Consider the following 26,719-nt stretch of genomic DNA (forward strand, 5'->3'; position numbering starts at 1 on the left):
GCTGGGTTAAGAGGGGCCCACGTGGCCGCCCGGGCCCCGCCCCTCCCCGTCGCCCCGCCCTCCCGCCGCCGCGGGTCCCCATCCTTCCCGCGGACATCTGCTCCCCGGCTGCGGCTGATTGATTCGGTCTGGGTCGTCTTCCAGACTTTGATCCCGGCATGTGCAGGTGAGATCCCTTGTTGGTCGGGTTTTTGTTTTTGTTTGTAAATTTCGATGCCATCGTGGGGGGGGGGGGCGGGGAGGGACCGGAGGAAGGGAAGTAGACAAAAAGCGGGCGCGTGCTCGATTCCCAAAAATCCTCAGTGCTGTAGGTCTCATGGTTAATTAAGATGAATTCTCCAGGGCATGGGGGAAAGAGTCGGGAGATGCTCTGGCTCCAGGTGCTGTGTGCCTCTGTCTGGGAAGGAAACGGGCAGGCTTAGCTGAGGGGGAAGATATCTGGCCTCCAGATCCTTTCGCCCTCTGGAAGGGATGCTGAGCGCTGAGGCGTGTTGGGGGGCGGCGAGGGGGGGAATCCAGTTGCAGTTTTCCACAGAACCAAGATAATAAATGATCTTAAAAATAAACTCGAGCCCACCTCCACCTCATCTCCCTTTCCCCGCCCAGGAGTGAAGGGAAGAGGCAACCTTTACCAGATTTGAGATCTAATACATAAACGGATGAGTCCGAGGGTGTGTGCTTCCTGCAAAAACGTTAATGTAGGTGTGTGAGGTCCTATCTTCTAGTTCCTTCCTTATGCGGTGAAGCAAGCATTCTGAGGATGGGAGTGGGGGGGAGATTTCTCATCCGCAGTTTGATGCCTGGTAGTGGTGAGTTATTATTCAGACTCTCCTCGCTATTGTTCATCTAGCTTCATACTGTCACCCCACCAGAGAGAGCTTACACCTGGACTGGCCTAGTGAGACTTGGCCTAAGAATTGGGCAGATCTAGGAAATGCGTGTGGTGCTGTGGTCTTAACAGTCCAGGGAACATGCTATTTCTGTCTGCTGTCAGAGTACTGTATTTTCCCCTACAAGGTATTAAAATGATGTAAAAGCAACCAAATGCATCATTTTTTTTGTTGTTGTTGGGCCCACCCACCAGCTAGCTATTCACAAACCAAATTAGAAATGAGTCTTGTTAAAAGTGGACTCGGGGGGCGCCTGGGTGGCACAGCGGTTAGGCGTCTGCCTTCGGCTCAGGGCGTGATCCCAGCGTTATGGGATCGAGCCCCGCATCAGACTCCTCCGCTAGGAGCCTGCTTCTTCCTCTCCCACTCCCCCTGCTTGTGTTCCTTCTCTCGCTGGCTGTCTCTATCTGTGTTAAATAAATAAATAAAGTCTTTAAAAAAAAAAAAAAAGAAAGGAAGACGTCTCTTCCACCTTCTGCTTCCCATTTGCTAGATAGTGCTTTGATTCCAATGACAAAGTATTTTTTTTTAACAGGACAAGAAATAGTGACTCGGTTCTAAGGGCTTTCCTATTCCAGAAAATTGCATGCTTTCTTTCTTGAGAGCAAAGAACACTTTAAATTTCTTTTAAAGATACTTCTATCAAAGATACAACTTAATGTGTTTTGTGATCTTGTCTGGACCTCTGGATTCACAGAGCTCTACCGGGGGGGTCAGTGTGGGCCTGGCTCCACTGCAGCCTTTGTATGGCAGCTGAGGGGACTGAGGGATTCTGCAGGCCTCCAGTGAAAAGGTGACTGGACTGGCTAGAAGCCAGTTTTGCCTGCTGAGGATGACAAGGAGCCATTCCTTGGCTGCAAGGAAGTTGCAGTCTGAACAGTCAGAAGGGCTCTTTTTCACATTCCAGAGACAGTCTGTGATGAAGAGAGATGTTGGGGTCTCTGAGAGATCTGTTAAAATGAAAAGGCATGTGCTCTTTGCACCGTCTCTCACTTCAGTCAGGGTTTGAAAGTCTGCTAACCCCGAAAGGCCTGGAGGTACAGCAATAGAGGATCCTTGTTTCTAGACTTGAATTCTGGCTCCTGGTTGAGCCATCTCTTCCCACGGCATCCATGCCATACTACATTGGTGTTCTTTGGCTGAATCAAATGCTACCCTGCGCTCTGCATCACTGCCCTCTTTGTCCCAGGGAAAAAGGCATCTCCTGAGCCATGATCCTTCCACACTCCCACTCTGTCATACCCTATTAGCACTGACTCCCTTCATCTCCGGGGACGCTCTTGCGGCTCACCCAGCTTCCCACCCCGCCCCCACCCCATCTGCCTGGAAACTTCATTTTCTTCCTGCCTCAAAGCAGCTGCTGGCTCCTACTGACGGGGGCCTGTGAGATTCTCGACATTGAGCCTCACAGAATCTTGGTGCTAAAAGAATGGCAGTGAGGCATCTAGTCACCCCCACCACCCCCCCACCTTGAAAGAAGAGCAGTCCCGGCCTGAACCAGCTCACCTAAACGAGACTCTTAACCAGTTCCCAGTATTCTGCCGATGTTTATGGAGTACTTACCCACGTGCCAGGTTCTGTTCACGGTGTGGAGGATACAGTACAGTGGACAGTACCCTTAGCTGTCCTTGCCTTTTTTTTTTTTTAGATTTTATTTATCTATTTGAGAGAGAGAGAGCATTGTGAATGTGAGCAGGGGAAGAGGCGGAGGGAGAGAGAAAGGGAGAAACAGACTCTGCGGAGCCCAATGCGTGGGACTCAGTCCCAGGCTCCTGGGATCCTGACCTGAGCTGAAGGCAGACGCTGAACTGACTGAGTCACCCAGGTGCCCCTGTCCTTGCCATTGTAGAGTGTTTATTCTAGCATGTAGGTATGATGGGAGTGGGAATAGGGCCACTCCTGTTGCCTATGAACAAAGATCAGACAGTGAAGACCCAGTTTTACAGCTCTTAACAGTACGGAGATGCTCAAGCTCCTTGGAAGCCCGCTGCCCTGGCTACCAGGAACTATTTCGCCTGTAGACGAGCCAGAAGCTTCTAGATGGTGAACCAGCCTCAGTGCGAGAGACTTTTGGGACAGGTAGGTTGAGCAGTGACAAGAGAGAGACTGCTCACAGCATCATGAAGGAACAAGATATCGTCTAACTCACAACCAATTCGCAGCAACTGGCTAGAGGTTGGGAGTTTTAAGTTGCTGTTCCATCATTGCTCCAATCACTGCCATCAGTCTGAGCCAAATTCCCTTCCACCTTTACATTGGAGAGACTGTCTTCCTGAGAGGGGCTAATGGTGATTTTCAGTGGTAAAATGGTAAGCATTTTATTTCCCAGCTGGTGTGGCGCATCTCGTGGTAGAAAGCCACAATGCTCTTGGAAGAGTGTGGCTACCCCAGACAGATGATATGTGGCCTTTTGGCTGACAGATACAGAAATGAGAGAATTGAAAGAGCAGTAAGGGAGCGCAAGGCACAGTTCACTGTATTAATAGCGGCAAGTTAACTTGAAAATGATCACACTCTACCCTTCTGGCCCCAATTCAGGTTCCTTGGAAGAGGGAGATGTGACCATATGGGTAAAGGTACAAAAAACAACTTGGGGGGGGGGGGGTAGGGAATTAAAAAACAGAACAAAACAAAAAACCAACCCCTGATTGTTCTTAGTGGCACAAGGTGCCCTGATTTGGAAACTTTATAAACCAAATGTGGCAAAATAGCAGATCATTTATGTTTTGTTTTGTTTTGGTGGTTTGTCTACGTGGTAATTTATTTAAATTTGGACTAATCACAAGAATTAAAATCAGGAACTTTAACCTGAAATTCCAAACAACCCATACCAAATGGGCCTGTATTTCTCTGTGAAAGCAGTTGGCTGAATGGTGTGGGCTTGGTGGGTAGAAGAGAAGGAAACAACAACTTCCTATTTCCAAAGAGGTCTGTGCTCTCGTGTTTACCATAGCCCCACTCCCTCCCTTATTGTAGCCGGAAGGTAAACCGCGGTGTCGTTGCCATTTATTAGCTTTTTACAGCCATGGTTCATCCATGTAGGTTATTTTCTTTCCTGCAATGTACATTAGGGCAGAGGCTTCAAAGCATCCTGGTTTCTCCACCCACCAAATCCCCCAAGTTATGCTGGGTATCTCTATGGGTTTGGAGAAGGCATTGGATCAGGTTTGCTCCCAAGACCACCTGGGAGCAGAGAATTGGGAGCAGACTCCAGGGAAATCATGCGTGATAGTGAGAGATCCTTGAACCAGCAGTGTGATACCACTGCCGAGGTGTGTGTTTTCAATAAGTGACTGAGTGATTGGATGAGAACTGGCCAGCAGAAAGCCAGAACTAGAGTCCTATGTGATGACTCAGGCTGAGAAAGGCACTATAGCTGGATGTGTATGCTCATTTTGCGGTGTTGTGAGTCTTTGGGTTTTTAACTGAATGCCTAAGAGCTCTTGATTTTCTTTTAATAAAACTCCTTTTTGGACACTGTTGTCTAGCTTCCTACAGTCAGAGAATACTAGTTGTCTTCGTCTCTGCGGGCTGCTGTAACAAGAATACTACATACTGGGTGGCTTAAATAGCATACATTGTTTTCTCATAGTTCTGGATGCTGGGAAGTCCAAGATCAAGGGACCGGCAGATCCTGATTCGTGGATGGCCATTTTGTCGCTGTGTCTTTACATGGCAGAAAGAGCAAGAGAGTTCTCTGGGGTCTCTTTTATAAGGACACTAATCTCATGTGTGAGGGCTCCATCCTCATAACCTAATCACCTCCCACAGACTCCACCTCCTCATACTGTCACTTGGGGGTTAAGATTTCAACATATGAATTTGGAAGGGCCGAAAACATTCAGCCACGGTAGTACAGAACATATTGAGCTCTCCAGTGGGTTTCTGGTGGGGCTGAGCCAGCAGCAGTGTGATATCCTCTGTACTGGACAGCTGAGTTTAGAATTCCTGGGCCACCTGGGAAAATAAAAACTGCTTAAACCACTCATTACCAGGGACGATGTCATTTTATGCTCTAACTTTGAAATGTGTATCAAGATCTGCATATGCATCAAGGCTGAAAATTAGAGCACAGCAAAGAAGGTGACACATGAAATAACGTTTTGGACAATTCCAGTATATTAGGTAGGATTTCTGTGTGGCTGCTTTAAGAAACCAAAATAATCCTGGATTAAAAGAAGATAAGTATTGGGGCGCCTGGGTGGTACAGTCGTTTAAGCAGCCTACTCTTGGTTTCGGCTCAGGTCGTGATCTCAGGATCGTTGAGATCAAGTCCCAGGTCAGGCTCCTGTCGCAGCATGGAGTCTGCCTGAGAGTCTCTCTCCCTCTCCCTCTGCCCCTCCTGCTCATGCTTGCTCTCTCTCTAAGATAAATCTTTCAAAAAAATAAACCAAGATATTTTTCTCTCATATTACAATCCAGAGGAAGAGGGTTTATGGCTTTTCTAGTGGCTTTTATTCTTTCTGTCTCAGACCACTGTCATCTCTATGGGGTTGCCTTTTTCTGCCTGGCCAAAGATGTCTCATCAGGTTCACACTCCAGCTCTCAAGAAGGTGAAAAGAGGAAAGAGAGGGCCAAGCAGGGAAGTTGCACACATCACATCTGCTCACATGCCTTTGGCCAGAGACTGGTCATATGATCACACCTGATGCAAGGGATGCTGGGAAATGTTATCTTTAGGAGGGAAGTCACGTGACCAGAGGAACCCTCCATTATTGGAAGAGAAAATAGATACAATTGTACCATAACAGGGTTTATTGAGCATAGAGGAACTTTTTAATCTCTCTTTTTTTTAAGATTAAAAAAAGTTGTTTTAAGTAATCTCTACACCCAATGTGGGATTTGAACTTACAGCCCTGAGATCAAGAGTCAGACACTCCAGCCACTGAGCCAGCCAGACGCCCCTTAATGTCTCTTTATTTTTTTAAATTTTTTTTTAAAGATTTTATTTATTCATTTGACAGAGATAGAGATGGCCAGAGAGAGAGGGAACACAAGCAGGGGGAGTGGGAGAGGAAGGAGCAGGCTCCTAGTAGAGGAGCCTGATGTGGGGCTCGATCCCAGAACACCAGGATCATGCCCTGAGCGGAAGGCAGATGCTCAACAATTGAGCCACCCAGGCGCCCCTTAATGTCTGTTTATTAAACTTTTCTTCAGTCTCAGTCTTTGACAAAGTCAGGCTAATCTTTAATTGCTACCAGTTCAAACTGCCCTTCCAACCCAAATAATTAATCCAGTGACTTAAAATTTGTTTATTGAACACCTGTGTGTTGGCCTACTTATATGGTGCCATTTCCTAGACCTTATAGTCTGGAAGAGGATTTAGAAAATAAACAAGCAAAATTAAGAAATAGAATTTGCGGGGCGCCTGGGTGGCACAGCAGTTAAGCGTCTGCCTTCGGCTCAGGGCGTGATCCCGGTGTTATGGGATCGAGCCCCACATCAGGCTCCTCTGCTGTGAGCCTGCTTCTTCCTCTCCCACTCCCCCTGCTTGTGTTCCCTCTCTCGCTGGCTGTCTCTCTGTCGAATAAATAAATAAAATCTTAAAAAAAAAAAAATAGAATTTGGGGCAGCTGGGTGGTTCTGTCGGTTAAGGGTCTGTCTTCAGCTCAGGTCATGGTCCCAGGGTCCCGGATCGAACCCCCATGTCAGGCTCCCTGCTCAGCAGGGAGTCTGCTTCGCCCTCTACCTCTGTCCTCCCCTGCTCATGCTCTCTCGCTCGCTCACTCTTTCAAATAAATAAATAAATAAAATCTTTAAAAAAAAAAGAAGAAGAAATAGAAATTACAGATGTTGGTAAGTCTTGTACAGGAAACAGGCTGTTGTGATAAGGAATCATGAAAGGCAGGGCAGGGAGCCTATTTTAGGTTTGATGTCAGGAAAGCTTTGGAGGAGCTGACAAGTGAACAGAAACTTGGGAAAATACAAAGGAGATGGTCATGTGACAGGGCGAGATGAAAACGGAGCCCAGGCAAGGCAGACAGTTTAAGGCCTCAAGTGCGATAACATTTGGTGCTCCTGAGGAATGTGTAGGCAGCCAATGTGGTTGTAGCATAGGAGGTATATATGAAGGAGGTGGTATCTTGCATAGGATGGCAGGATGGAGAGGGGCCACTCCACGCAGGTCCTTAGGCCATGTAAAAAAGTTTGGATTTTGTTTTACACCAATGAGAAGTCAATGGAGGGTTTAAGCAGAAAACAGCATGAGTTTATTTATGTTTTCAAAAGATCTTTCTTACTGCTGAGTGGAGAATTGATTGGAAGACAGCAAGAGTAGAAGCCAGAAGATAAAGAGAACTTTTTAGAACCACACATAAGAAAGGATGGCCTTGGGTGTCTGGGTGGCTCAGCTGGTTAAGGTCTACTCTTGGTTTCGGCTCATGTCATGGTCTCAAGGCCCTGGGATCCAGCCCCATGCCGAGCCCTGCATCGGGCTCCACACACAGAGGCATGAGCTTAGCTCTCTCTCTCTCAAATAAACAAATAAAATCTTGAAAGAAAGAAAGAAAGAAAGAAAGAAAGAAAGAAAGAAAGAAAGAAAGAAAGACCTCTTAGACAAGAACAGTAGCAATAGAGGTGGGAAAAAGTGGTGGATGAATTTAAAAATTATCTGGAGAATTTCCTTTCAGAGTGGCTTAAAACCACTCTTTATGCATGAGAGTCTAAGCATGTTCTTTAAAACCTATTTTTTCCCCTAGGATTACCAAACCTTTCTAGTTAGTGGTTGACTGAGGTTAGTGTCCTGCTCTATCACATTTGTTAATAATCTTTAGACCAAGGTCATATGGAGGATGGGCAAGGCCTAATTTTCAGAGAAAAGAGCAAAGTCCTATCTCTTCTTTTACCTCTGTTGATTAAAGCCTTGGAAACTGGGGAGATTTGTTTTATTCTCTCTTTTATGCAATCTAAAAGGAAGGAGAAATGTTCAGAACCTGCTTCTCAGATCAGATATTAACAGCATAATAAAATATACAAAAACGGGAAAGATAATTAAGCCTTCCTTTCTTAACAGTTATAGCCTATTTCTTTTTTTTTTTTTAAGATTTTATTTATTTTTTGAGAGTGAGAGAGAGAGAGCACGAGCAGGAGGAGGAGCAGAGGGAGAGAGAGAAGCAGGCTCCACGCTGAGCCGGGTGTCCAACAGCAGCTAGATCTCATGATCCTGAGATCACAACCTGAGCCGAAATCAAGGGTCAGATGCTAAACCAACTGAGCCACCCAGGCGCCCCCCTTTATATCCTATTTCTGATCAGGCACTTTCCCTTCCCCTCTGTCCTCTCAGGTCAACAAGGACACAATGAGTGTTTGCTACATGTCTAGTCATAGGGTCTCCGATTGGAGATGAAGAAGTATAAGACAGGTCCTGATTTCTAAAATTGTGTCATTTCCCTGGGAAGATGAATGAAAAACAATGAAGCCATTCATACTCAATACCAGATGATATGAAATGCTGCATAATTAAGCACTGAGAGAGCATAGTACTGATGACAAATGCTACTGAAATACAGAGTAGATGAAGGCAAAAGAAAGGGATTGGAAACTAACATTTATGAAGTATGAATCCATCGTAAGCATTTTATACTTGAACACTCATTCCGTCCTCCCCACTCTTCTTTAACAATAGGACTGGGGTGGGGGCAAACGGGTGGGCTGGAGTGGTCACAGAAGGGGACACGACTGAGTGAGTCTGTCTTGAGCCAGGCTTGAAACAGGTGGAGAAGAGTGAAGGTCGTGATGGAACCAACATAAGTTCATGTGTTTACTAGTCATGTTGTGGGGAAGGGGCATGGATGGGGAGAGCCTCAAACTCCAGACAGACCCTTTAGATATAGTTTAGTCAGTCATGGCAAGATAGTGATGACTACTGGACAACATAAAAATGATGTTTTATTTTCTTAATCACCATTTAACATGCTTGAGGAAGAATTCTGAAATGGAAGGTGAGAAACCAGCTTGGAGGAAGTAGTATTAGAGGCATATGGGGGTAGGAGAACTCAAGTGAAGACATTAACAAAGAGATTTCATAGGAATGAGTGGCAGGACTTAGAGACTGATTACTATTAGAGACGTAGGAAACTATCCCTAACATGGGAAATGGATTCATCAAAGACAACTTTAGGGGTTTAAGTATAGAATCGTGGGTAAATGCTGGCAGACAGTGTGGCACCATGAATAGATCATAGGCTTTGAAATGAGCAAACTTGGCTGTAAGTCCCAGCCCCACTACTATGTAACCTTGAGCAAATTGCTCCTTTAAATGGGAATAATAATAGTACCTACTTCACTGGTTTGCTAAGACAATTAAACAATATGATTACTGTAAAGCACTTAGAACAGCACCTGACACATAGTAAACATCCAATAAGTTTTACTTGTTACTAATTTTAAGTCCAAATGTCCTTATTTGTAAAATACTATTTGTTTCTTAAGATTGTTGTGCCTAGGACAATTGTGGCACATAGTATTGTCCAAGAAAATATTAGAATGTAATGAAATGTGAAAACCATGTATAAGCAACTAACACAGAGACTAACAAATGATACAGTCAGCAAATGTCATCTTTTATGAGAATAGGCACAACATAAATGTAGGATTTCCTTCTCCACCCCTTTCTCCTTTCCCTTCCCCCTTTACCCATTCTCTTGGTAACACTAAGAAGTTAAGTCAACTAGAAATAAAGATGATGAGTTTGGTTTGAACATGCATAGCCAGAAATGATGAGATTTTTAAGTGGAGAATATCCACTAGGCTGCTGGAAACCCATCCAGATGATACATTAATTCTTGACATCTATATTTGGGCATTCTTGGCATAGAGGTATCCTGCAGAGGTGGGCAGGAAGGCTCCATATTTCAACAGGAGGAAAAGAATGTACTGTTGAGAATAGAGGGCAGTTGGTTGAGAATTGAGTCTCTAAAGTGCCGGCTATTATGGGTCAAAGAGACAGACGAGGGAGTAAAGGAGGCAAAAGGAGGATTTGAGAGGTAGCGAGAGAATGAAGGTAGAAAGTCAAAGGAGGTAAGGGAAGGTTACCAAGAAAGACCTGGAAATAAGCAGAATTAGGGCTCTGGTATGGACAAGGAGAATAAGAATGGTAAAATCGTCACTGTGGTCACACTGGTGACTTTCAAGCCTGTATTATTCCACACAGAAAAGAGTGGCTCTATCACCAAAGGAAAGAGGAATGAGGTCGAGACAGCAAAAAACAAAACAAACAAGCAAGCAAACAACAACAACAAAAACCCAAGCCACACATACACAAAACCCCACACAAAACAAAAACCCATCAGCTATCTACTGCAGCCACCACTAATACTTCTTCTAAATGTTGGTGGGAAGATTCTGGGCTTTTAAAGTGATGCAATTTAGGCTTAAATCCAGGGTCTCTCACTTCTTTATTTAACAGTGAGCTTGTCGAGATGCGCAAATGAGTAACATTTATAAAAAATTTAGCTTACAGCCTGGCACCTAAGGCTTGATAAATGCTCATTTCCTGGCCTATTCCTTATCTTTCCACATGACTTACCTGTGTGCATATGGTGTGTGTGTGTGTGTGTGTGTGTGTGTGTGTGTGTGTGTGTGTGTGTGTGTTAGAAAGCAATTTGGGAGAAGGGAGAAAAAGGTGGTAAAGTGAACAGATCATTGAGAGGGTGAACTGATAATGACTGGCTGTAGACTATTGATAGAGAAGCTTAGTTATGAAACAAGAAGAAGAACAGGACATCAGATAGAGTCGGTGCCAAGGTAAAGCTTGTTTTTCCACATAGGGACTTCTGGGTTTGTTTGCAGCCAAAAAGGAATCAGCAAAGCGGAGAAGTTAGAGCTATTAGAAAGGGAGGAAATCAAGGAGGAGGAAGATAGATTATCAAGAGTACAGTTGAGGGGCACCCGGCTGGCTCCGTCAGAAGAGCATGTGACTCTTGATCTTGGGGTTGTGAGTTTGGGCCCCACGTTGGGTATAGAGATTACTCAAAAAATAAATAAATAAACTTAAGAAACAAAAAAGTACAGTTGAAGTGGTCAAGAAGAATATCTGCTCCCAGATCACTCACTCTGAGGGAAACCAGACACTGTCATGAGGACACTCAAGCAGCCCATGGAGAGGCCCACATAGGGAGGAGCTGAGTCAGCACCATGCAAGTGTGCCATCTTGGAAGCTGTCACTGTAGTCATTAAAGAAAGATATTTTCCCAGTAAAATTTCCAATAATAATGGCTAATAACATGGCCATTTGTCTTCTCTGGGTTTGTTAAAAGTGCATGATATCCATTGGATATCATCCATTGGTGATATCCAGTGGAATATCACCATTTTGCAACTCCTAATGGATTAATGGGTCTAGCCAATGATTATCAATGGCTACTAATTTCACAAAAAAATGGCCAAATTGCCATTAGGTATGTTCGGATGAAAGTATAAAACGTGCTCTATAACATTGTCTGGCCAAAACAACCAACCCAAAACATTCCAGCATGAATCCGATCAAGCCTGTTTAGCTACCAATTTACAGGAAATACATGGTTCAGAGGAACACCCTAGGGAAATGCAGTCAGCAAAATCTAGGCTGTGTGAATCTGCAAGGTAAACGACTGCTTTCTTTAACAAAGAAACTGGAAGGGAAATAATTGGAGGGCGAACATACATACCTGTCCGATAGAGTAGTCAGTAGCCACATGTGGCTCTTTTTAAATTGGTTAGAATTCAATTTAAAAAAAAAAAAAAAAAGCATTTCCTCAGTTGCACTAGCATCATTTGAGGTGCAATGCAGAAATGTAATTGGACAGCCTACCATGCACAAATAGGCATCGGATCTGTGTGCATTGTGTAGACCTTATTGGGATCCCAATTCCAGAAAATAGACTTTAAACTGTTAAACAAACAGGGAAATTTGAACTGACTGGATATTTGATGATATTAAAGAATTGTTTTTTAAAAATGATGATGATCCTATGCTTATCTTTTTTTTTTAAAGACTGCTTATATGGAAGAGGTACATGCTGAAATAGATGAAATGGTGTGTGAGATTTGCCTTTAAATAAATTGGCTATGAATATTTTGATTATTGTTGAACCTGGGTGATAGGGACAATGAGGGGTCCTTAAAATTGTTCTCTTTTGTACAAGTTTGCCTCTTTCCATGATAAAATGTTTTCCATTTAGTATGCTTGAAACTGTCCATAATAACATACTTTTGAGTTGTTGTTTTTGTTTGTTGTAGTTTTTGTTTTAAAAAGCATGTGAGCAGGGCACCTGGCTGGCTCTGCTGGTAGAGCATGAGACTCTTGATCTCAGGGTGGTGAGTTTGAGCCCCACATTGGGTGTAGAGATTACTTAAAAATAAAATCTTTAAAAAAATAAAAAGCATCGAGCAACTAGCTGCCTAAATATGACTGGCTGGGTATTTGCCTATATTTCCTCCTCAGTAGCAGCACTGAAAGTATTTCTCTCCTCTTAATGGTTCAATGCACCCAAATCACAGGCCAATCAATGTCTTTAAAAGATGTTGTATAGACTCTTCTCTCTCTCTACCTTTCTTCACCTGGAGAGCAGAAAGAGGAGAGAGAATCTTAAGAGTGGAAAACTGCGTCCTCTCTGCTGGTCTCCCCACATGTAATAGGACAGATCCCAGGAATTTTCTGGGATCGTGGGCTAACAAGAAGCCAGGAGACATGTGCTATTCACAGAATACCATCGTAGATGTCGTTGGTGACATTGTGCCATCTTTGGGGAGCTTACTGAAAGTTCCATTCATCCTTTTGAGTATGGTTGTAATGCCAGGACTCGACAGCCAGGTGCCTGGAGTACTGGCACGAGCCATCCAAATTGTCACGTTTGGTGGGAGCGAGAGTAGTTCTTAAATCCCATTTATTTATAAGGCTTCCTCACCCAACTTCCTCATACTCAACATCTCCCAGCTAACCTGATAGGTTTTGCATAATAAGTTTGCATAATTGACAAAAATATTATTGGAACACAAAATAAAATTTTATTCATAACAATCCAACCTTGTGAGAGTATTTCTGCAGCACTCCCAAAATACCGTGTTATGACAAGTACAGGGAGGAGAGGCCTTTGGCCAAGTCGAGAATCATTTCCCAGACCCCTTTCCATCTCATCCTATTTCCTTCCTGTTGATAGCTTTGCTTTCCTATCTTCCCTGTGGAACTCACTGATGGAACATCTTTGCATAGCCCCACCCAGGAAGAAGCTCTGTGATGTGTGGATCGTGAGTCTGCTCAAGCAAGTCAGACCTTTTACGAGGAATAACTAGACGTGAGGACGACGATGGACGAGTTGGCAGCCATAGAAGGCGAGGGCCAGCTCCCAAGCCCCCACCACCAGGGCTCTTTGAGGAAGGCTGTGGCTGCTGCCTTGGCCCTGGATGGGGAATCCACGCTGGGTCGCCGGAAAAAGAAGAGGAAAGAGTCCCGCCCTGAATCTATCATCATTTACCGGTCAGAAAGTGAGAAACTGGATGAGGAGCCCGGGGAATCAGAAGGTGGAGACAGGCCCAAAGAAGAGGAGGGAGATGATTTCCTAGACTATCCTGCAGATGATGGTAAGTCTCTGGGGCCACTTACTTAAAGGAAGGGATGAGGATTCTCCAGAAGACAGACAGGGATTTGCTCACTGACCTACTTGGTCTTGTTGCTACAGTTCTTTCTGCAGTGTTACAGTCTTCATTCAACAAATTGTCAGTATTTATTAAGCATTGACTATGTTCTCTTTGCAGTGATGTGGAGGAGATCTCTGTCCTTTCTGAAGCCCTAGTGTAATAGAAGAGACCGATTTATACACAAAAATTAGTAATACAAGCAGACTGAGCCAATTATTTAGTTATTTTTAAGACTATGCTAATCATTTAAGACATGTAAGATACAGAAGCTAATAGGTGACTTTTATACTACTCAGGAACGTGCGAATGACAACAGTAGTGACTTATAATATTCCTTTACATGTATGGTGGCCAAATATTGGGTAAACTATGATAACATCAATGTGAGAAAATAGATGTACTGTCAGTATACCTCAAGTGGAAATGGAATTCTGTTTTACTCACTTTGGAGGGACATTTATCAGTATTTATTAAATTCAAACTGCATATCTTATGTTCTAGAAATTCTCAGTATCTACCCCATGAAACTTAGGCCCATGGGCATAAGGATGCATGTATAAGCATGTCTGTTGCTGCTAACGAGGCCGTGGAGTGTCCGAATTAAGCATCACCGTGTAGCAACAGACAAATGAAGTAGATTTATTTGTGTAGCTGCGTTGCTGTCTAAGACATAGCAGTGGACGAGACAAGCAATGTGTGTGCTCTTGTGCAGCTTACCTTCCAGTCAAGGGAAGACAGACAGTGAACAAGGTAGTCAATCAAAGGTAATTTCAGATAGCAGTATGAGTGAAGACAATAAACCATGGTGATGGGAAATAACTGGTGAAGGGCGTAGGGGAAGAGATTGCATGGCCGCGCGAGGACCTCTGGGAAGTGACCCTTGAGTTGATCCAAATGAAATGAAGGAGCCAGCTAGGAAATGGTTTTGGGCAGAGCTTTTAGGGAGGGGGAGCAACAGGGGCCAAGACCCTAAGATGGAAGCACCACTGGCCTATTTATAGAATGGAGCTCTTTCTATGGAGGGAGTGCAGAGAACAACAGGGGAGGATGAGCGGCAGTGGTGAAGGGGATCATGCCGGGCCTTGCGAGTCATAGTAAAGAGTTTGGGATTTGATAAAAGTGCAAGCGGAAGTCAGTGGAGAACTTTTAAGCAAAGGAGAGATATCATCTCTTATTTATAAACCACCACTCTGGCTTCTCTATAGAGTGGATTCTAAGGGGTAAGAGTGGAGGTAAGAGACTGTCCTGTCACTGCAGCCACAATAGCACCAACGTAGAAGCCTGGACCAGGGTGACTGCAGGAGAGCTAGCTAGGGAAGACAGGCGGGATTCTTCTTCTTCTTTTTTTTTTTTTTTTTTTTAAGATTTTATGTATTTCTCAGAGAGAGAGAGAGCACAAGCAGGGGGAGCTGCATGCGGAGGGAGAAGCAGGCTCCCTGCTGAGCAAGGAGCCTGATGCAGGACTCGATCCCAGGACCCTGGGTTCATGACCTGAGCCAAAGGCAGACGCTTACCTGACTGAGCCACCCAGGTGTCCCGACAGGCTGGACTCTGTGTCCGATCTGGAGCTAGCTCATGGATCGGAGGTAGGGAGTAAGAGAAAGAGAAGTCAACAGTGACTCCTGGGGTTTTGGCAGGAGCAACAGAGAAGTAAGTGGTGGTGTCCTTTACTGAGATGAGGAAGATTGTGAAATCATTAGGTTTGGGGAGAACAGTGCAACCATTCTACCTCTTCCAGCCGTGGAGCAGGGAGTCCAGCCTCTGCTCTCCTCCACCTCGCCTTCTAGACTACATTTCACATACCAAGGGCCACAGACTTCTGTGTTTCGATATCTCCGGTCTCGCTCCAGGATGACCAAAGGATGGCCATTCAATGGTGGTGGTGGTGGTGTGTGGGCATGTGTATGAGGAGGGTGCACATGTGTGATATGTGTGGTGTGTGTGTCCAGAGCTTGGACGTGAGGGCCGAGATGACCACAGGCGTGTGAGGAAGCCTCGTCTCAGGGAAGCACAGAGACAGGGATGAGCAGAGACAGGTAGAGCACTGCCCATCAGGAGGGTACACACGCAGCACAATCTTCACACACACTGGTGGATACTCTTGCACTTACAGAGATAAGATCCTTATGAAGTGGTGTCTGTGGCAAAGTTCCTCACAGTCCTCCATATCATAGAGATCGTGCCAAGACTGAGGCCCAGAAAAGTGGAGGGAGAAGTTGAAAAGCAAGTTAACCTGCTTCACAACTTTTTCAGAGCCCACATGTGTGGAGTAAGAGTTCCCTGGGGGAGTGATAATATCAGGAGTTGCTTCCCTGAGGGAGATCCACCCACTGCATCCCTGAGCCATGGACTCCAGAACTGTGCCGGGTGCTATAGAAACAGGAACTGTGGTATTCAGCCTTCAGCTTAGGTGATGACACTGTGATGACATGTCCACTCTTCTGACCTTAATGTCACCTCCTTGATGCCCTGCAGGGATGTGGAACATGCCTTTGGACAGCCGCTATGTCACATTAACTGGGACCATCACACGAGGGAAGAAAAAGGGCCAGATGGTGGACATCCATGTCACACTGACGGAGAAGGAGCTGCAAGAACTGACCAAACCCAAAGGGTCATCAAGGGAGATAACACCCGAAGACAGAAAGGCCTGCCAAATGGGAGCAGACCGTGGGCCTCATGTGGTCCTCTGGACGCTGGTCTGTCTTCCTGTGGTCTTTATCCTCTCTTTTGTTGTCTCTTTCTACTATGGCACTATCACCTGGTACAACATCTTCCTTGTGTACAACGAGGAGAGGACCTTCTGGCACAAGATCTCATGTTGCCCCTGCCTCATTCTCTTCTACCCAGTGCTCATCATGGCCATGGCCTCTTCCCTGGGGCTCTATGCTGCTGTGGTCCAGCTCTCATGGTCCTGGGGAGCATGGTGGCAAGCTGCCCGGGACATGGAGAAAGGCTTCTGTGGCTGGCTCTGCAGCAAGCTAGGTCTGGAGGACTGTTCTCCCTACAGCATTGTAGAGTTGCTTGAATCTGACAATATCTCAGGCAATCTCTCCAACAAGGACCCCACCCAGGAAGTAGAAACTTCCACTGTCTAAACTTCTAACAACTTATGGCCTTCTCTGGTCCCAGTAGCCTATATATCATCTCCCAATTCCAGAAGATTCTGTCTTGGAAATTAAACCCCTACCCCTCTCAGTTCTGGAAAATTCTAGCCCACTCTGTTCTGTTCTACCATCTTGGCGGTTCCAGCAGGGCAGGGGACAGAAAAGCAATTTGTGCCAAAACAGTCTATCCACAGATGAATTCTTCTCATTCCCTGTCCTAAAATGACCATTTATCTGGGACAGGGAGCTCAGTTGTGTGTAAGTTCAGGAGCTTGAAGATGTTACTGGTGCCTGGAACCCAGGGAAGTATGTAACTAAATGGGACAGGGAGGAAAAGGAGGCTCCAGGGAGACCAAGTTCACCAAAAAGATAATGAGGAGGATGGAGAGAAACACTTAGGAAGCAAGGCTACCACAGTGCAGCGGAATGTAAAGATCTGTGTGTATCATTTAGATTTTGGTTTGGTGGCATATAATTCAAATCCTAAAATATCCGTGGTTTAAACAAGACAGAAGGTTTTTCTTTCTTGTCCAGAAGTCTAGAGGCAGACCATCAGGGGACCTGATGAAGTCATCCAAACCCCAGGCTTTATTCCCCTACCATTAGTGGGATATAGCTCTCTTTGTCCTTATCCTCAACACCTCAGTGCTGACCACATCTCCAGGCATCACATCCATAGTTCTTGCAGAACAGAGGAAGGGGCAAAGAAGTGCACATCTTCCCTGTTTAAGGAGAGTTCCCAGAAGTCTCACTCAACACTTCCTGGATTTCATTGACTAGGCCTTAGTCACATGACCTCACAGGCAAAAGAGGCTGGGAAATGTAGTTTTTTGGTTAGGCAGCTATATTCTAGGTTAAATATTTGGGTTCTGCTAACTGAAGCAAAAAGAGAAACATGGCTGCTTTGGTAGGCATAAGAGAATCTCTGCCTCATGGTAATTATTTAAATATATTCAGATCCCAAACTGCTAGTATAGTTTTATTTATTTATTCATTTATTTATTTAGGACTGAATGTCACACAGAGAATTTATACATAGATACTAGTTACATATACTATGTATATGCTATAAATAGATATTAGCAGCTCATGTACTTTGCAATTAGTCTGTAATGTCATGTGGTTTCAGGGTTTTTAGAAAGGAAGAGTGAAGAGTTGAATACAATTAGTAGCATAACTTTTTTCCTGGTAGTGAAGGCAGGACCGGGTAGTGATATTTAATCTAACCTGCATATTAAAGACTGCGTAGGGAGGGATTGCAGACGTCCCCCAACAGGGATCAGTAGCCCTAAGCACGTAGAAGACAGCATTAGCTTTCTGTGGTTTGGCAAGACCTCACAGCCGACCTTACTGGAGTTTAAGGAACAGTATCTTCGCCGTGCTGTGAAATTGTGTCTTCCTGGCCACTAGGGGGAGTACACCAGATGAGTAGAATCTGAACTTTTTTTTTCTTTTTAAATTTATTCCTGAGGGTGTCTTTCTAATGTCAAAAACTCGAATCCCAAGAGATCAAGCAGATTTTGGTGGTGTGGGTCCTTACTAGAACAGCTGGTGCCCGTTTCTTGTTCATGTCTCAGGAAGAAGCTGTGTAAAGAACTGCTGTGAATCAAAGCAGACGAGTCAGTAGTGCTCCCCCATAGAAGGCCAGGGACGTTTGCCTCAAGTATGGTGAATGCCACTGTCAGAAGAACCCCCTTGAAAAACAACAACAACAACAACAAAAACTATTAGTAGTTTCACACAAACAAAACTCTGCCCAGCATTTTTGAAAGTAATCTTGGTGCTCTCCGGTGCTTTTGCAGAAATGTAAACAATTGAAATGAAGACAAAGAAAATAAAAATAAAATCGAATTAACTTTGTTCACATGGTCTTTGAATTTCTCCAAAATTGCTTTGAACGCTACGGTTTGCAGAAAAAGAGCAAGCATGATGGCTGTCCCATGTATGTATGACGATCTTAATGTGGATTCTTAAGTCTTGACTCTTTCCACGTACCACTAATTTGTGGGGATTCCATGTAGGTAGACTGTTTTCCAGAGATCACATATTTACCTAAGCCTCCATTAGGAAGTTGCAACTGCATTTGTCACATTTTTCTGGGATTAGGGAAACCAATGGCCAAGGCCAAAAATAATCATGATTAGGACTGGGGTATGGTGGCTGTGGTGAAATGGAGGAGGATGGGGTGAGGGTGGGGGCCAAGGGATACTGAGATGAAGTGGAAATGGCCCTCAGCCTTGTTAGGCTCACAACCTCGTGGAAGAAACTGAAATCATTTCACAGGGGCTCTAATAAGGTATGTAAAAGCCTAGACTCGAGGCAGGAAAACTTAACCCAACAGATCTAAAGCAGTCTCATCTTTGCAGGATTCTGGCTATTGTCAAGCTAATGTTGCTTTTTACCTAGCAAAGTATTAACATAAAGGCAGTTGGGAGTTCCTTGAGGACTGTCACTGCATGTCTCTAGTATTTGTCAAGGGTCTGTAAATTGTAAGGAAATTTAATTTTATCTACATTTCTTTTGCGTTTGTTCTCATCATGAAGAACCTCGTAGGCTCTATAAGCACAATCAGTAAATGGCTGACTCTCCTGGCTTCAGTGCATTTATAACATTGGCTCCCTTGAGGCCCCTCCTTCCTCATGGCGTTCTTATCTTTTCGACTTTAGTTACCGCTTTTTCCGGTCCATTTTCAAGAGGGAAAGCATCTGTTTGGATTTGATTTCCCAGTTTGGACAGAGGTTTGCAGCTATTTTGCAGATTGCTGGATCCTCAACGTCCGCAAACCCCTTACCAGGACGGGACGCAGAAACTGCGCATGCCCAGAGCGTCAGCGCACATTTTCTCCGCCCCTTCCAGGTTCCGTGGGTAGCGACTCTTTTAACGACGCTCTGGCTCCGACTCAGCCGGACCTTAATAGCGGCGCTCCGGGTTCCCGCCCGGAAGAGGCGGCCGCGGCACTGGCGCACCGGCAACATGGCGCGGTCCGGGAGTAAGGTAGAGAGAGCGTGGGTTTGGGCCTTGCGCGTGCAGGGGATCCGGAGAGGGTGGTTCGGGAGCAGGAATCATGGGATCACTGCGGGCCACGGCTGGATTCCGAGGGATGCGCAGAGACAAGCTGGGGATGTGGAGTCCGAAGACCTGAATTTGAGCCTCAACCACTCCGCCTCCTCAGCCCTCCCACCTGCTCACCTCCTTTTTCATCTCCTCATCCCACTTGTCTCTCCACTCTGCCTGCCTCCTTTCTTACTCTCCTAGTCCACCCTTCTCCTCCATTACTTCCTCCACCTCCTCCATTTCTTTTGAGCCTAGGTTTTTAGAATCTATAGGAGAATGAAATTTAGCCTTGATAAACACCCACAGATTTGTAAAACTTCAGAGAGGGCCCGTGAGTAAAATATGTATCTTTAAATGTAAAGCGTCATATTATTCCCCCTATCATAATCTAATATTTCACATTTATCGAAAGCTTACTCTGTGAGGCACTTAACCTAAACGCTTTATTCCTATCTCATGTAATCTTCACAACAAGCCCATGAGGTGAGAACTATTATCCCCAGTTTACAGTTGAGAAAACTGAGGCATAAAGAGTGAAATGATTATCTTAAGGTTATCCAGTCCCTAAGAAGTGGAATTCAGATTTAAACCCAGGCTGCCTGGTTTCAGAGCCCTATCTGTGTTGCTAGGAACCTATGACCGTCAGTGTCCCAGATTAATAATAGACGTTATGATGAATTTTTTAAAAGATTTTTTCAGTATAGGCTGAGAGTGGGGTTGTCTCTGAATGATCACTAGAGGGAGGTGTGTTCCAGAGAATTATTTGTTCATCCAAACATCCGAAGGCTCGGCCCTTTAGTAGGCATCTGGTCTACAGATAAGCAAGATAGGAGTTTCAGCAACTGATCCCTAGTCCCCACGACTTCCCACTGGGAAATGTTGATTAAAGCGATTATGAACATTTGATGCCACTTACCTTCTTTTTGTTCCTCCTCTGTCAGCTGTTGAAAACATTGCAGCTCTAGTGGAACGGCTGTTTATGGCAGTTGGATTTGCAGCAGAATTCTAACAGCCTGTATTGTTTCCTGTGTAAATGAAGAGTTGCTATGCTGCTCAGTTTCCCTTTCCTGGTTTTCTTACTGCTGCCAGATAGGAACTTGAAGTACCACACAGACCATTTTTCTGCTTCCAGAAAGAAGTTCTATATTGTAAAACCCTTTGATGCCATTTTTTGGATACTTGATTTCTACTAAAGGACTTTTATTCCTCTTAGAGTTTTCCAGTTTAACAGAGTTTTCTGGTTAAAACCATATTCTGGTATATTAGATAAATGGAGTGACATATTTTGGGACTCTAAAATTTTTTAAGATTCTTATGCTCAGCGTGTTGAAACTATGGGGTGTAAACTTTATTGTTCATTATCACCCTTTCTTCAAATGTACTATCTTTACTCCAGAAATCTCTTAATATTAGTGCATTACATTCAGTGCTTTGGAAACTAGGGACAAACTTAAAGTCTTTCTTTTCTATGTGTTGCCTGAGATATAACCAAATTTAGAAATCATCTATAACTTCTCTCATAGGAACTCATCCAAATTTTTCAAACACTTTTTTTTTTTTTAAGTAGGCTCCATGCCCAACATGGAGCCCACTGTGGGGCTTGAACTCATGACCCTGAAATCAAGATCTGAGCTGAGACAAAGAGTTGGATGCTTAACTGACTGAACCACCCAGGCACCCCAGATTTTTCAAACACTTCTAGGGTCAGGAGATCACTGCTTTGGAAAATAGTGGTTCTTTTATTGATCACTTCTTAATGTTATTTTTCTCCTTTGTATGGAGTCAAACCAATCTTCCTGTAACTTCCATCCATTCCATTGTTGATCCATTCCATCTCTCTCTCTGACCAGTCCTTTTATAACACAGCTGCCAAATATTTGGGAGGAACAATCATGTTCCCCTAAATCTTCTCATCTGGCTCTAATATCTAGTTTTTTTTTTTTTCAAACTGTTCCTCACATCCCATGTTCTGTAGATCCTTCTCTAACCTGTTTATTTCGTGTTCTGTTGTAATTAGTCTTTCTCATAAGATGTGCTCAGAACTGCTCACAGTTTGTCACATGTGGTCTGATTAGTACAAAGCACAGGTGAGACTCACTGTCAAAGAACATTAACTCTGGAAAAGACCTTGGATCTCATGTAGTCTAACAACTGCTTCCTGCTTGGAATTAACAGTGAGGTTAAGTGACAGTCACTCAAGGACTCAGAGCTAATTGGTAATAAAGGTGAGACTAGATCCCAGATCTCCAGATTGCTAATCTAGTCTTTTTTCACCATAAGATCTTTGTTTTCCATCCTCGAATTCAATACACTATTGATACAAGCTAAAAACGTTAGATAGGTGTGGGGAGTGTAGTGCTGTAGCCCTGTCATATTGGTGACTCACACTATAATCCACACTGAGATCGTGAGTTGCTATTTGTTCAGGTCTCCTCCAACTCATACTCAGTTGAATTCTGGATGCCAAACGTAGAAATTCGCATGTAACTTTTATTTTAGTTTCCCCTATTTCCTTAGTCCCTACATGTGGGATCGCTGTCTAATGACTAGGTGTCTATGTGGTTTCCTCTACTTGTAACTCCCCTTATTCACATGTTTGACTCCTGTTCTTTAAGACTCACCCAAAGATCACATCCAGAAGCTTTTCTGCCTCCTTACCCCTCCTTTATCCCATCCACCCTCCCCTCCACCAGTCTTGGGTAGGTGCCCCTCCTGTGTACTCTCTCAGTGCCCACCGCACACGTGTGTCATGGAATATTGTGCTGTTATTATTTGTTTGTGTGTCTTTGTCCCCTACTAGGATAGATTTGGTGTCTTAGTCTTCATTTTAGATCCCCAGTTCACGAACTGATTCAAATTGTTGGGTATATCATTTTAGTATGTATAGTTTGTAGCAGTTACCTGTTGCCACAAAAATGCTTCATAACAAGCTACCCCCAAATCAGAGGCTTACAAAAAAAGCATCTGTTCTCATGTTTGTGTTTCTGCAAATCAACTGCAGTTTGTCTAATGTATTTTGGGCTCAGCTGCACTGGCCTATAGGTTATTTTCAGGTTTATTCCCCGTGGGTTTATTCTTGGGCTCCGGCCGAAGAACAGCAGCTTCCTGAAGCATGCTCCTGTCCTGGCTTTCTATCTTCCAGAAAATATTAGGACTGTTTAAAGTTTCTCTGTAGTAAATATGTATCTGTCCTATATACATTCTCTAAGTAAAACACTCCACCTCCCTCTGTCCTGCATTCCCTAAGTCCCCTAGAGTATAAGTTCTGTGGGTGAAATAAGCAAAGGCCGTACCTGTTTACTTATTTTATGACCATTATTAACATTTTCTTTCTCACTCTTCGGGACATTGTTTCTAGGCAGCTGTTGTACTATGTATGGATGTGGGCCCTGCCATGAGTAACTCCCTTCCTGGTGAAGAATCCCCATTTGAACTAGCAAAGAAGGTGATGACCATGTTTGTGCAGCGACAGGTAAGGTTTAGACTGGTCTTGAGCTTATAACTCTTGGGGGTTTTTTTTTGTTTGTTTGTTTGTTTTTTGTTTTTTTTAAGATTTTATTTATTTATTTGACAGAGAGAGAGACAGCCAGCAAGAGAGGGAACACAAGCAGGGGGAGTGGGAGAGGAAGAAGCAGGCTCCCAGTGGAGCAGGGAGCCCGATGCGGGGCTCGATCCCAGGACTCTGGGATCACGCCCTGAGCCGAAGGCAGATGCTTAATGACTGAGCCACCCAGGCGCCCTTATAACTCTTGTTTTAACTGCTTGTTGTCTTCACTTAGTAATGCAAGAAACCAACCTGCTTACGATGTCCAGCCTCAGTATTTTTGGTACTTTTTTTTTTTTTAATTTTTTTTAGAGAGAGATAGAGAACATGATCAGAGGGAGGGGCAGTGGGAGAAGAAGAGGGAGAATCCCAAGCTGACTCCGTGCTGGCATAGAGCCTAACACGGGACCCTGAGATCATGACCTGAATTGAAATCAGGAGTCAGATGCTTAACTAACTGAGCCACCCAGGCACCCCTAGCCTCAGTATTTTGGGGAATCTAAGGAGTTTTTTTTAACATATACTTACGTGCAAATCCAACTACCACTAGAGCCTGATGTTTTTTTCTTCGTTTTGGCCCCTCTAGTAGATATGATAGTTTTTGTCAGAAGCAAGGCAATGTAAAAATGTTTACAAATACAGTCTCTAGAGCCAGATGGCCTGGGTTTGAATCTTTGCTCTGTCATGACATTTACTAACCTGGTGGTCTTAAACAAGTCCTTCAACTACTTTGTGCCTAGACATTCCAGTTACCTTTTGCTGATAATGTATTATCCCAAATCTTAATGTCTTACATTACATTTTTTTTTTTTAATCATCTCTCCTGGTTTTAGGGGATCATTGGGTGGCTCAGTTGGGCTTCTTGTGGTCACTTGTGCAGGGGCACTCAGATGTTGGCTGGCTGAATCACTTGAAGTCTAAACTGAGCCGGGCCACCCCCGTGGCTAGAAGTTCAGTCTTCTGGTGGCTGTGAGCTCATTTGGGGCTGTCCATCAGAACCCTTACGTGTGGTATTTTCATGTAGCTTAGGATTCTCACAGGGTGGCAGCTGGTTCTGAGGGGGAAGGTTCTAAAAGGGGGTGTTCTAAGAGACCTGCCTATGTGGCTTTTTATGACCTAGCTTTAGAAATCCCAGAAAGTCATTTCTGCTGTTAGGAGCCAAGCAAGTCACTAAAACCAGCTCACATTCAGGGGGGGCAGGAATGGGAGGTGGGGGGGTGAATAAGACTGCTGTTGATTTCTCCCTTCTACTTGGTATGACGGCTACTTTTCCTAAGCCCATGAAGTTCTGCCTCATTCATTGGCAGCTGCTACTCCTGCTGGACACCTCCCTTTTTTCTTCTGGGTGCTGCCCTTTTCACTAGGCACTATGACATCCCACCTGTCATCCTAGATTTTAACAAATTCGGATGACCTGGAGTCCTTGATGTGTCAAGAAGAGAATGCCTCTAACCCATTCCTAGTTATAGTAATTTGTGTTATTTATATTTAAGTAATGCTGCTTTGCCTCAATGTATAGATTTTTCATTTGTTTTTTATTTTATTTTTTATTTTTTATTTATTTTTTTAAGTAGGCTTCTTGCACACTGAGGGTTTGAATTCATGACCTTGGGACGGAGAGTTGCATGCTCTACCAGCTGAGCCAACCAGACGCCCCTAGATTTTTTTTTTAAGAAAAGCTGTGCTTCCAGTTTTTCTTTTTGGCTCTGCCTCTTCCTTGGGAGTCTGAATCTAGAAGGTTAGGAAATAGTACCTGGTGCCAGTCTCATGCTGCATTCAAAATTTCCTTCCCTCTCCTGGCTGAGGTTTTGTTGTTGAGCAAGATTACCTTCTTTTAAAATAGAAGTCTTGTCCAGAACACAGATAGAATTCTAGCTGGGCTGCCCCATGGTATGCTGGGCATGTTTGAACCTCAACAGCTAGAATTTTTTCTCCCCATGTGACCTGGGAATTGTATCTGGAATTATTAGCAGTGGGGAATTTAACAGACCAAACAACAATAAAGAATGACAGAATTCCATCCTCTGCCCATGCAGCATTCTTCCCACTGATGGAAAAGGCTTAGCTTAAGTAGGTGGGAACAGGACCAACTGCCTTTTGTGTCAGATACAGTTTTTTGTTGTTACATTTTCTTATGAAATGTTTGGGGGCACCTGGGTGTCTCAGTCAGTTAAGCATCTGCCTTCGGCTTAGGTCATGATTCCAGGGTCCTGGGATCGAGCCCCATGTTGGGCTCCCTGCTCAGTGGGGAGTCTGCTTCTCCCTCTCTTCCCCGCTTGTGCTCTCTCTAGCTATCTCTATCACTGTCTCTCTCTCTCAAATACATAAATAAAATCTTTAAAGTAAAATAAAAAGAAAATAATTTTAAAAATGTTTCATTAAAGAGGCAAATACAGAGAATAATATAATGAAATCTATTTTTCCATTGTCTAGCACTATACAGTACTCAAGTTCTGCCATATTTGATTGATTTCTTTTTCTTTTTTTCTTAAAAATGATTACAGATAGAAGTGCCTGGGTGGCTCAGTCAGTTAAGCTTCTGCCTTTGGCTCAGGTCTCATGATCCTGAGGTCCTGGGATCAAGCCCTGTGTTGGGCTCCCTGTTCAGTGAGGAGTCTGCTTCTCCCTCTGCCCCTCCCCCTGCTTGTGTGTGTTCTTTTTCTCTCTCTCATTCACTTTCTCTCTCTCAAATAAATAAATAAAATCTTAAAAACACATACATACACAAAATAATTACAGATCAACTTGAAGCCCCGTATGTATCCCTTCCCAATTCTCTCCTTTCCTCTTTTCCTCAGAAATTTCAGTCATTACCATGCATATTTTATACTTCTGGACGTAAGCATATTCATAAATAATATTTAGTATCAAATGAAGCTTTCAAAAATGTGTGTAATGTTTTTATTTATTTTTGTAAAGATTTTATTTATTTACTTGAAAGAGAGAGAGAGATCATGACAGGGGGAGGGAGAGGGGGAGAAGCAGGCTCCCCTGCTGAGCAGGGAGCCTGATGTGGGGCTCAATCCCAGGACCCTGGGGTCATGCCCTGAGCCAAAGGCAGATGCTTAACCGCCTGAGTCACTCAGGCACCCATAAATGTGTATAATGTTTTTATATGGTACATATAATTCTGCAACTTATTTTTTCTCAACTTTATGTTTTTAAGATTTATTCATATTGATAAGTATGTACAAATTTATTCATTTTTTATTGAAGTGTAATATTTCCTTCTGTAAATATTCTGTAGTGTGTTTTTGCATTCTGTGGATGGGTAGTTAGTTTGTTTCCACTTTTCTCCTGTTATGAGCAGTGTCCAAGTGAACTCTCTTGAAGTGAATGTTCTTGTCCTTGTCTTCTGGAATACATGTGCAAGAATTTCTCTGTGGTATATATACCTATAGGTGGGATACAGGACATGAACCAGCAATTATTTTTCTAATCCTCTGGAAAATTGAAACCTCGAATAGTCATTCCAGAAGGATAGTCTAAAATAATTTCAAATTATCCAT

The 26,719-nt window shown here is 43.9% G+C and overlaps 2 protein-coding genes across 5 annotated transcripts in view; both read left to right on the forward strand.

Moving 5' to 3' along the window:
- The first annotated feature begins 77 nt into the window (after positions 1-77).
- On the forward strand, positions 78-18,467 carry TMEM169 (transmembrane protein 169). Its single transcript, XM_045806686.2, has 3 exons — positions 78-166; positions 13,081-13,448; positions 15,981-18,467. The coding sequence occupies exons 2-3, from the start codon at positions 13,175-13,177 to the stop codon at positions 16,601-16,603; spliced, it is 897 nt and encodes a 298-aa protein (XP_045662642.1). The 5' UTR covers positions 78-166; positions 13,081-13,174; the 3' UTR covers positions 16,604-18,467.
- A 982-nt stretch (positions 18,468-19,449) lies between these two features.
- XRCC5 (X-ray repair cross complementing 5) overlaps positions 19,450-26,719 on the forward strand; it is a 90,376-nt gene continuing 83,106 nt past the window's right edge. For all 4 annotated transcript variants that reach the window (XM_045806687.2, XM_087863215.1, XM_087863220.1 and 1 more), the window contains exons 1-2: positions 19,450-19,606; positions 23,025-23,138. In XM_045806687.2, the coding sequence (XP_045662643.1) occupies positions 19,586-19,606; positions 23,025-23,138 (135 nt within the window). In that variant the 5' untranslated portion in view covers positions 19,450-19,585. The remainder of the gene's footprint in view (positions 19,607-23,024; positions 23,139-26,719) is intronic.

This window comes from Ursus americanus, chromosome 1 (assembly GCF_024610735.1).
Source record: "Ursus americanus isolate L20-20 chromosome 1, mUrsAme1.1.p, whole genome shotgun sequence".
Classification (NCBI taxonomy): Eukaryota; Metazoa; Chordata; class Mammalia; order Carnivora; family Ursidae; genus Ursus; species Ursus americanus.